This window comes from Cyprinus carpio, chromosome A5, assembly GCF_018340385.1.
Source record: "Cyprinus carpio isolate SPL01 chromosome A5, ASM1834038v1, whole genome shotgun sequence".
Lineage (NCBI taxonomy): Eukaryota > Metazoa > Chordata > Actinopteri > Cypriniformes > Cyprinidae > Cyprinus > Cyprinus carpio.
In genome coordinates, this window is record NC_056576.1 from 3,285,854 (window position 1) to 3,297,338 (window position 11,485).

Here is an 11,485-nt window from a genome sequence, read left to right on the forward strand (position 1 = left end):
CTCAATTTTGACTGTAAATCTGCACATCCAAAACAATATTCTTGTATATCTGAAATCAACTCACCATCTCTCTCTCTGCTCTCAAAGTCTTGTGGGATGACGATGTGTGACTTCTGGAAGCTCTCCGGGAGAGAACGACTCTCCAATCCATCACCTTAAAACAGCAGCACGGTTATCTTCAGTAGAGTCTCCCCACACACACCCCACAACCCCCCCCCACCCCCACGTTCAGCGTGAAGGGGGGGGACTCAACCGATCGGCTTCCTGTTGTGGACGTGCCTCCAGGGACGAGCTGCTCAGGAGCTCCTGCACTCTCCGTCGTCAGCTCCCTCGTTATCTCTGGCCAGCTGCTTCTTTTTGTTTCTGCTGGGGGGGGGCAATGAATGCGGTGAGTGAGGTGGCTTTGCTTTTTTTTATGGCAGCAGTGCATTTTTTTTTGCTGGATGTTGTGTGTTTTCGTTGGTTTTTCTGCGCCTTCCTGCAGCTGCACGTGACTCTGGCTCCAGCTGCACTTTGCCCTGCACCTCGCTCGTGCTGCACGTCGGTCCATCACTGCCCGGCTGCACGAACTGATGGTGCAGGTGTTGTCTCGCTCTGGCCACCAGCTGCTTGTATCCAGCTGTGTACTGCTGCAGGTGAACCAGACACTGATCCCTCTGCTCCTGCACGGACGCCAGCTCTCCGCACTTCTCCTGCAGCTGATGGGAGGAAGGGAGGACAGAGAGCAGGACTTTAATCTGTTAAATATCACCGACGTCCAAATGAATGCGTGTAATGAATGCTGCTCCTTTTCATTGCAATCAGCAACAAAATCAATTGTGCCTTAAAAGGTTGGAACCAGTAAATGATTTCAGGAGAGTTTTAAATGATTCGGCTGATTGTAAAAAATGTATGTTTATCGTTCGTAAAGTCTAATTCCTAAATTTAAGCTTTCTTCCAGGTTAAATAGAGAATAAATGGAAAACTCCCAAACTTTTTTTGTCAGCTGAATCCCTTTAAGCTCAAATATTTACTTGAAATCTCCCTGAAATTTAAAGTTAATATTTCAATAACTAGGGATGCACGATATATCGGCCGATAAATGAAAACTTTTCTGTTATCGGTATCGAAAAGATAAGAGAATTTGCCCGATAATAATAAAAAAAAATGTTATAGGTATCGTTATTTTAAAAATTTGGATTTAGATTTATCGGTCAACATATCAGTTATTTAGAATTCATATTTAAAGAATTATCGGTTATCGTATCGGCCCAAATTCTCTTCTGTCAATAACTTAAGACATTCACATGGTGACAAATAATATTAATTTAATACATAATTAAATTTGTATTGTTTTATTTTGACGTTGTAGCTGAATTTAATTTTAATTTAATAATTATGCATATTTATTAGTATATTATCATTATGTTTATTATCATTGTTATTATTGTTGTTTTTTTTGTTTTATTTTTTTTAGTTTTATTGAAAGTAATGAAGGAAATGCAGTACTGGTTTAAATTAAAATTGTGCTTTGAATATTAAATAATTATAATAACTTTATTTCACACTACAAGTTACAAAACTAATAATTCTAATAAGTCTTAAATTGGGCACTTTCACACATTCAAACCTGAGATTGTGAGATTTAAAATCCTTGAGCTTTTATTTTGGTGAAATTCTGCAAGCTTCGGTCCACAGACGTGGAAACTGTGTGAAAGTTCTGCCAGAGGTTTGAGAAGTCTGAAGCGTTTAGTGTGAATCAAGCCATTAAAAACCTGCTTTAAGACAAGTTTGATTTCTCTGCAGACACACACCTGTTCTTTGGCACCGTGCAGGTCTTCCTGCAGCTGACCGATCTTACGAGCGATCTCCTTCTTGATGTGCTGCTCGGACTGCAGAGCGCTGGTCAGCTCCATGTTCTCATTGGTCTGGAGGAGGAGAGAGGTCAGAGGTCAGAGGTCACGTCCACTCACTCTTGTACACAAGTCATCCATCACTAGAGCTCACCAGCTTGACGAAGCCGTTCTGCAGCTCGGCCAGCTGGTCTTTGAGGTCTCGGTTCTGGGCCACGGCTCTGCTGATGGTGGCCTTGTCGCTCTGGACGTCCTCCAGAATACGCAGTCGATCCTGAGCCTCTTCAGCGGCGCCCGCGTCGGCTCTGCGTGTCCTCTCTCCAGTTCCTCCAGCCTCACTTCCTGTTCCTGCACCAGTCGGCTCAGCTGCTCGTTGTCTCGCACCTTCAGGACACAATAGAGCATGCCAATGAGTGTATGTTTTGATATAATTACTTTTTTGATTTAATTGTTGGATCAAATTCTTTGAATATTGTTATGGAGAATGAAGGGGCCTTGGAGTCAAAAAGGCTGGTCTAATGCGTTTAAAATTATTTAGCAATCTAAATAAACTGCAATAAGACTGCACATACTGCATGATCTAGTGTTTTAGTATGTTTAAGATTGTTCAGTTTTTAAGTTTTTAAGGCTCTAAGGTTTTAATGTGTGAATGTGAGTGCTTCACATGGTCAGTGTAGGTCACCTGTGCTTGGTACTGCAGACTGAGCGCGTCTCTCTCCTCCTGAAGGCGGCTGATGGTTTCCTGAAGGGCCAGTTCACTCTCTGAAGGGCCTGAGGCCTGTGACACGGCCTGCAGCTTCTGCTCTTTACTCATCAGAGCTGCGGACACAACACAAACCCGTCATGTTCCTGTCTGAAGACTGAAGGCCAGACACGTACTCAAGCTGACGCAGAGAGAAGTATTTTTTGTAGAGTATGTTTGGTTATTTCTCTCACGTGATGAAAAAGCGAACTGGTGTGTGTTTTGTTTTTTGGCGAGTGGGGGAAAAGTAGTGATGTTACGTTCAATACCGAAGCTTCGAAACGAGTTTCTGAATGAGAGCTTGATTCGTTTTGAGTTAAGCACGTGATCGATGATGAATCGATGAATCAGTGCTTGGTTTGTTTTGAGTTGAGAACGTGATGGATGACTTAGTATGTTTTTGTAGCGTGGAAAACTCAGCGCAGTTTCCTTAACATTAGATTACATTATTATGTGTTAGCATTGCTTTTTTTATTATCTTAATTTATATATTGAGCTCAAAAATGAACTCTGGCCATGAAATAACAGTCTAAGTTAAACATCATAGATTTAATTTATGAATTTATGTTTTATTTATTTTACTTATTTCACTGGCAGTAAACCGACACAAATGAATGAATTTGACAGTGACCATTATTTATATAAAATATAATAAAACAAAGAATCAGTTGCAGACCCAGATGTGAAACCACTGGCTGTAACGGAACAGAACACAAGGTGTTATTTATTTTTATGACCACTAGATGGCCACAGCACAAACAGTTGTGTAATAAAGCTTTTTCTGATACATTTGTGTTGAAAGCGTCGCTGGTTCAGAACGCTTCACTTCTCCATCACCAGGGAAAGGTGTTTTATTGTGTCATGATCACAGAGAATGTGAGGTGAAGGGTGTGTGTGTCTTGTCTCATACCTGCAGTGTTCTCCAGCTCTGTGATCTTCTCCTGCAGCTCCTGAATCTGAGCAGCGGTGCTGTCACGCTCCTCTGACATCAGACGCACCTACACACAACACACACGACATATTTGTACTGTAAAATGACATTATACTTTTTTTTACAGTACATTATTATTACAAAAGTAAACATTCTTATTTAATTTAACATTAATAATAATTTAAAAAATTATAAATATACTTTTTTTATTATTATTTTAAATCCATGTTAAATTGGGAAAAATAAAAAAATCAGTGGCCTGTTTGTTTATCGTATGGTTGCTGAAAGAGGTTTGAGTTGGTTGTTGTAAAAGTAAACCTAAGTTTGAACGCTCTTAAAAAAGCTACTATTTTTGCCATTTTTCTGTCTGGTTGTCTAAGCAGCAGCGATATGAGATCTTACATTTTCATCATATCACAGTTCAAGTTATTTTTTATCAGTGGGATGCTACGAAAGTTTTTATTAATATTCTGATTTAGTTTTTATTTTTATATTTTCTGTTTTCATTTTAATTTTGCTGTCATTTTTATTTTTCTATATTTATTTATTTATTAATTTATTTATTTATTATTAATATTCTGAATTAGTTTTTATTTTTATATTTCCTGTTTTTATTTTAATTTTGCTGTCATTTTTATTTTTCTATATTTATTTATTTATTATTATTATTCTGAATTAGTTTTTTTTATATTTTCTGTTGTCATTTTAATTTTGCTGTCATTTAATTTTTTTTATATTTAAGTTTTTATTAATATTCTGAATTAGTTTTTATTTTTATATTTTCTGTTTTTATTTTAATATTTTAATTGTGCTGTCATTTTTATTTTTCTATATTTATTTATTTATTATTAATATTCAGAATTAGTTTTTATTTTTTATATTTTCTGTTTTTATTTTAATATTTTAATTTTGCTGTCATTTTTATATTTCTATATTTATTTATTTATTTATTATTAATATTCCGAATTAGTTTTTATTTTTATATTTTCTGTTTTTATTTTAATTTTGCTGTAATTTTTATTTTTCTATATTTATTTATTTTTTATTAATATTCTGAATTAGTTTTTATTTTTATATTTTCTGTTTTCATTTTAATTTTGTTTTTTTCTTTTTTTTAAGTAAATTAAATAAAATTAAAATGAGAAGTGCTGCCTTGGCAAGTAGCTAAAATAAAATAAATTATTTATTTTATTTCAGTTAAAGTTTATTTAATTTCAAGCAACGAACACTTTTTTTTATATTAATGGTTTTAGATTTAGTTAACTATAATAATCCTGGTTCAAAAATTAGATTGACTTTATTTTCCAAACATTTAAGTCCTAAAAGGATGGTTTGCACTCAAAGTTCAGCTTTTTTTAAATTTTGTTTTCTATGCAAATTCATTCCCCGACAAAATCATTTTAAAATTAATTCTTTCCGAAACATTCCAAACTGTTTGAGTCATTTGGTCCGTTTTCATATTGCAATATATGATCGCAAAAAAAAAAAAAACTGCAACCTTTTTTTTTTTGTGCAATATAATAGGTGTGTCTGTATGTGTGAGTGAGTTTGTTTGTTTTGTGACTTAAGCTGGCTTTGTTTTTTCTTTATATGTGCGTCGTTCTTATTTTTTTTGTCCTGCGTATTGGTCTCTGTCTACATGAGGTTGAGAGACACACTCAATAAGATTCAGAAACTCAGGATGACATCCACAGACACAAACATGCCCCACATCACAGCCGCACACACACCACAGCTGAGCCCGTGGAGCCGCGTGAGCCTCTAACTGGTGCTTCTCTTCCAGGAGGAGCTGGACCTGCTGGTGCCCAGACGGAGGACCCGACTGACTGGAGAACTGCAGGAGCCATGTGAAGAGGCATTTCACGTCACAGGAACTCCATCGAGTGCACGGTAAATGTTAAAAGCGTCTCCTCACCTGCTGCAGCATGCTGTCGGCCATCTCCAGCCGCTTACGGAGCTCATCAACCTCCTGCTTCAAAGCGCTGTTCTCGTTTCCTCTCAGCTTGAGCTGCTCGGACAGCTCTGAGCTCTGCTGCCTGGTCTCCTCGCTCACATTACTGACACACACACACACACACACACAGAGAACATATTCATGCAACACACATTCACATCACATCCGCTGCTAAACGAGGAGTAAAAGACACCTGAAGAGTCTCACCTAAACCGGAGGACTTCCAATCGCAGACTGTCCCGCTCCCTTTCAAGCTCTTTATTATGCTGCAGAAAAAAGCAAACAAGGTTTTCTGAGCTTGAACGAAGCTGTTCTGTTAAATGCAGCTGATGATGAAGATAAACGGAGGATCTGGTACCTTCTCAAACTGCTTCTGTTGTGTGGAGACTGAAGATAGAGTCCTCTCTAACTCAGACACTCGCTGTTTACTGGCCTGCAGCCGCGAGCTCAGATCTTCTGCCTCTGCTGCACAAACACAAATACATCCGGTTCATACTTTACCACATGCATTATATTTTGCAGAAAGAAAAAGACGTACTGTATAATATGAGAGGTCAATGTATTTGCTAATGTAACTGAATTAATATTCATATCAAGGTGGATCTCACAAGAAAATATCCAGCACATCCTTAACATGTTTTTTGAGATATTGCATGATTCTGAGCATGTGGCATTTCTCACACACACACACACACCTGTCTTGTGTCGCGCTGCCTGCTGTGTGTAAGACAGAGCCGTCTGTAGCTCTGATTTCTCAGACACCAGGATGCCGATGGTCTGAATGTGAACCTGAACGTGCACGACATGCATCATTAAACGCACACAAAACCTTACGTTTGCATAACAGCACTGACATTAAGCTAAACTACATTCACGTTTGTAAGGCTGAATTTTATTTATGAACGAAGCATGACTTCAGTCCCGTGTGATCCGTTCACCTGTAGCTGTTCACGTATCGCTCCCTGCTCCTTCGTGAACTTCTGCTCAAACTCTTTCCGCTCCTGATGAGAACAGATTAGTGAGGATTAAGAGAAGTGGCCATTAATAAACCATAAATGATTTATTCAATCTAACAACACTGCTGGCAGCGTCCTGTACCTTCTGTAGTTGATCAGAAAGCTCCTGAGACTGCTTCGTCTGAAAAAACAACGAAACAAAACATTTAACTCTGTGTGTGTTTTTCTTTCTTCTTTTATTAAAAAAAATAAATCATTAAAGCAGCACGTTAAACAGGGACCTGACAGTTAATACAGGTTATTGCTTTATTAAGATGATAGGAGTTCAAAATGTACCTTATTCACTTTAAAACTCATTGTGCAAATATCTGATTTGATAAGCTCTCAAGGTCACACAGAAGGGGAAAAAAAATATTATTGACTAATATTATCAATATTAACTACTAACATCAGATCCTAAAATGTGCAATCCAATCCAAAACTTACTAAAATAATTAAACTAAATGATATGTGCGTTTAATAATACTATCAGTTCACAAAGAATGCAATCTTGGATTTCTAATCAAAGAATTACTTTAGTTCCCCTTTTGTAAGTCTTAAGACTTTTTTTGAAAGTCTTTTGTAAATCTTTGTTTACTCTTTCGTAATAAAAAAACATGCCCCTTTTAGACTTGCACTCTATTTATGTACTAACAGCTAGTTTTCTCAATATAAAAAAACAAAATTGTTTTATTTATTATACAATTAACAAAAATTAAAAATGCACTCTTTTTAATTACTATCTTTTTATTTTCTTTCTGTTTTATATTTTTTTTTTTTTTTTGGGTGTGTAATGTTTTTTATCGATTTTTAACATCCAAAATAAAAGTTTTGTTTACATAATATATGTATGTGTACAGGGTATATTTTATTATGTATAGTATAAATACACACACATAAATTATATATTTAGAAAATATTTACATGTATATACATTTATATATATATATTCTTATATTTTATATTATATAAATATCCATATATAAACATAACATATTCTTCTTTAAATATATACATGCATGTGTGTGTATTTATATATACATAATTAAATATACACAGTATACACACATATATTATGTAAACAAAACTTTTATTTTGGATGTGATTAATCGTGATTAATCATTTGACAGCCCTAATTTTTATATACATATTTTTAAATGTACTGCATTAAGCTAACTGAGACTTGTTATAGCACTTCCATATCATTGCTCTTTTGTGATGGCTTCTATTGTCCTCATTTGTAAGTTGCTTTGGATAAAAGCGTCTGTTAAATGACTAAATGTAAAAGTTAACATCTAAACTTAGTATGCACAAATACATGGACAGACAATTTAAAAACTAGAAACTGAAACAATGTTGCATGTTAAAAGTAGCAGTAGTAGCAAACAATGTTGCATCTTCAAAACCGTCACTGTGTTGCTCTCTGTTATTACAATATGGGACGTTACATTTTCATGCATCACACACATAAACTGACACTCTTACCAGTGTCTCGAGTTTGGACGTGAGCTGGGCGTTCGTGAGCGCGCTGGAGTCCAGAGCCGCTGCCAGCTCCTGGTTACGAGTCTGAGAGAGAGAGAGAGAGAGAGAGAGAGAGAGGGAGAGAGGACGAGGAGAGACTGTCGAGAGCGATGAGAGCGAGAGAGAGAGGAGAGAGAGAGAGAGAGAGAGAGAGAGAGAGAGAGAGGGATGAGAGAGAGAAAGAGAGTAGAGAGGAGAGAGAGAGAGAGAGAGAGAGAGAGAGAGAGAGAGAGAGAGAGAGAGAGAGAGGACAAATGAAAGACTAAGAGAGGTGGACGTGACAGCAAACAGGCCGCTCCTGTATTCATTTCAGCGTATTAGGACGTGCACTCTAATGTAAACATTCACTAACATTAGCAAATAATAAAAATCTGACCATGAAAACAGTATTTTCCAGTCAAGATGGTAAACAGATGATCTTTTTACCAAGTTCAAGGGGATACCCGTATGTTTGGAATTCTGTATTTTAATTAAATCGGCATCATTGCTCACAAACAGCGGAGATGACAGAGTTGCACTTGCCTCAAATTTCAAAGGTAAAGTTCATAGTCAACAAAAGCTTTTTGCCAAATGCATGACAGAAATGTTTGCACTGGGGTTTCCGCGGGTCATTAAAACGTCTTCAGTTAAATAGTTTACATTTAAGGCCATGAAAACTCTTAAATGACACAAAAAGTCTAAATTATAAAAGGTCTTTGGGGACGGAAATACAAGAATTGCTATATTAGAAAGATGATAATCAGAAATGTTTCTTGAGCAGCAGCTCATCATATTAGAATGATTTCTGAAGATCATGTGACACTGAAGACTGGAGTAATGATGCTGAAAATACAGCTGCGCATCACAGAAATAAATTACAGTTTAACAGGGATTCACACAGAAAACAGCTGTTTGAAATTGTAATAATATTTCAGGATTTTTACTGTATTTATTGATCAAATAAATGCAGCCTTGGTGAGCAGAAGAGACTTTTTTCATAAACATTGGAAATCTTCCTGCCCTCGGACCTCTGAAAGCTAGTGTACGTAACGTAATGCATGACTGCTTTCTAAAGACACTCAGGCTTCTATGCAGAGGGAGCGAGTGAAATTTTAACTTATAAACAGAGCCTCATTCTGCTGTGTCGCCGGTTACAGACGTGTTCGTGACTCTGAAACAGGATGTTTGTTCAGTGTGCAGCAGGAGATCATGGGAGTGTCGGATCAAATGCCAGAACTAGTCTGACAGGACACACCGCAATCACACACACACACACACTAGTCTGACAGGACACACCGCAATCACACACAAGTATGATGGGAGACACCGCAGACAGATACACACACACACACACACACACACACACAACCAACTACACCAATTCAGACTTAAATCACAGTAGCACAGATAACAGGGAAACAGTTTTAGATCTTTTTTAATACTTGGCAGGAATCTGTTCTGTAAATCCTGCGGGACTCAATCTGGGATACGACTGTGAAAATGATATCAAGTGCCTGACGCTCTTAAATGGCTAATGCTGTAAACCCCTGCAGACTACAGGCTATTTTCATCATAAGAACTCGTGCTTCAATAAGATTATCCTGCTTGAGCGAGATCAGTGACTGTTCAGAGTGGAAGACCAAACTAAATTACCTTACTGTACAGTTTTGCATGTCTACATTTTAAAAAAATGATGTTTAATAAATAAAAGCATAGTTAAGCATATCAAAATACCTCCAGCTCCTTCTCGCTGACCGTCGGCGGACCGCTGTCTCCATTGATGTACGTTGTTGACTGCGTTACAGTAAGCCAGGAAAGAAAGAAAGAAAAACAATTCACTGTGAACTAAGAACTCAAAGCTACAATTGATCCAATTCATGTTCTGGAGAAGAGATCATGGTTTTTAAGGTGTTGACATCTGGGTTCTAGACAAGTCGGTTAGAAGATATGAATAAACAAGATTCCTGACTGCAAAAGAAGGCAGCATTGCAAGTATGAGTATTAGAAACAGTCATAATTTTTTATTTTTGTAATTCACTCCAAGCTCGAGGAGAAGTGTAAGTTCAAAGCACAGAATGAAGTGGTTCTCTTTTGGGAGGTTCTTTTCTTTTTTTTTTTAAAAGTCTTAAAGTTCTTAGAAATGTGACTGTGAGATAACGAGAAAAGAAAGCCACTTGCTTTCAAAAGAAGACGACTTCATTACAATTTTAGATATCTCTGTTCCAATTGAACAAGAGCTTTTCGCAAGCCAGAAGAGAAGGAAGGGAAAGAGAAGACCAAGATTGGAATCACAATGAAGACCAAAACATCCATCGACTAATCGATCAGAATCCAAAGCAAACACAGACTGAAGCAGAAGAAAGCTGTGACAGATCACGTCAAACAGAAGTCCAGAGAAGAGCTGAAGAGGGAGAGAAAGATCTGTCTCAGGCTCTCGGGGTGGACTGACAGCGGCCTGCGAAACACAAAACAAAAGAAGGAAGGAGTTCGTCTATCCAAACAGAGTAATTTGGTTAGAGATAACAGAAATAAGGAGCATTCAAGTATAGTTAGTGTGAATAGAGACTTTCAAAAGAAGAACCAGAGTGAAAGCCATGAAGATTTAGTGTCCATTTAAGAAGCAAGAAGAAAAGATGAGTCGTTCATTGCAGAAAGAAAAAAAAAAAAAAAAAAAAAAAAGAAAAAAAAAAAAAAAAAGATTGTAATGCCTTTTCAACATTTCAATTCCCAAGAAATTCTAGAAAATTAGAATCCTTAAAAAAAAAAAAAAGAAGAAAAAAAGGAAGAAAAAAGATAAAACTAAAAGAAGAAAAAAAATTGAAGGAGAGAATTGCTTCGAAGAAGAAATAAAATAGAAACAGTAACTGGCAGAAAAAAAATAAGCTTTTTTTAAGAGTCAACTAGTTGGAAGGATGATTAAGACTTAATCTAAAATAGAATATAACTTAAAAGAAGAGAAAGATTAAGAACATAATACAAGAAAAAACTTTTTGTTAAAAGTTTAAAAGAAAATGGAAAAACATAGAGAATATAAAAACGTATTGAAAATATGAAGAAAAAAACTATAAGAATATCTCAGTGATACGAAAACAACACTGCTGTTTGATATCAAGCGGACAGATATCTGTTTTATTGAATAATTTTTTTTTGTATATTTCTATTTATGCAAACATTGGTTTGGGTCTATTTCTATTTAATTAACTTGAGGTATATTATATTTTATTGCTTATATTATGTACTTTTATACTGTTTTCACATTGAAAGAGAAGAAAAGAGAAAAAACAGAGCGGAAGAGAAAAACAGAAAACAAGAATTATTTTATATGCTTTACCATTGTTATTCCAGAACATTCTAGAAAGAAACTAAATACTAAAAAAAAAAAACAGAAGGTATACTAAAAACTCTAAAAAAATTAAATGTGGTGAGAGCTGCTTGAAAAACCAAACATCTCACAGAAATAAAAAAAAATAAATAAAATTAAGCTTTTTCATTCCAAGAAGTCGGAAGGCCCAAGGCTAGCTTTTAAGATTT

The 11,485-nt window shown here is 36.0% G+C and overlaps 1 protein-coding gene and 1 long non-coding RNA gene across 2 annotated transcripts; both read right to left on the bottom strand.

Moving 5' to 3' along the window:
• Nucleotides 1-586: 586 nt before the first annotated feature.
• LOC122142174 lies at nucleotides 587-2,128 on the bottom strand. The gene is made up of 3 exons (XR_006158406.1): nucleotides 1,987-2,128; nucleotides 1,794-1,907; nucleotides 587-698 (listed from the first exon to the last, which is right to left on the bottom strand). It is a non-coding gene; the product is annotated as an uncharacterized LOC122142174 (long non-coding RNA).
• Nucleotides 2,129-2,454: 326 nt separating this feature from the next.
• On the bottom strand, nucleotides 2,455-10,267 carry LOC109095063 (golgin subfamily A member 2). The gene is made up of 12 exons (XM_042757234.1): nucleotides 10,232-10,267; nucleotides 9,689-9,799; nucleotides 7,940-8,020; nucleotides 6,558-6,596; nucleotides 6,398-6,460; nucleotides 6,155-6,248; nucleotides 5,818-5,924; nucleotides 5,667-5,725; nucleotides 5,421-5,562; nucleotides 5,208-5,339; nucleotides 3,485-3,572; nucleotides 2,455-2,651 (listed from the first exon to the last, which is right to left on the bottom strand). Exons 1-12 carry the CDS (start codon nucleotides 10,265-10,267, stop codon nucleotides 2,455-2,457), a joined length of 1,149 nt encoding a protein of 382 aa, XP_042613168.1.
• Nucleotides 10,268-11,485: the final 1,218 nt, after the last annotated feature.

Excerpts from the sequence above, each read along its gene's own strand:
- LOC109095063 (XM_042757234.1), bottom strand. The coding sequence starts at position 10,267 with ATGGATGTTTTGGTCTTCATTGTGATTCCAATCTTG. Across the intron at positions 5,925-6,154 it reads GGCAGCGCGACACAAGACAG|CAGAGGCAGAAGATCTGAGC; the intron begins GTGTGTGTGTGT and ends GTGTTTGTGCAG. Across the intron at positions 2,652-3,484 it reads AGAGCTGGAGAACACTGCAG|CTCTGATGAGTAAAGAGCAG; the intron begins GTATGAGACAAG and ends TTGTGTCCGCAG.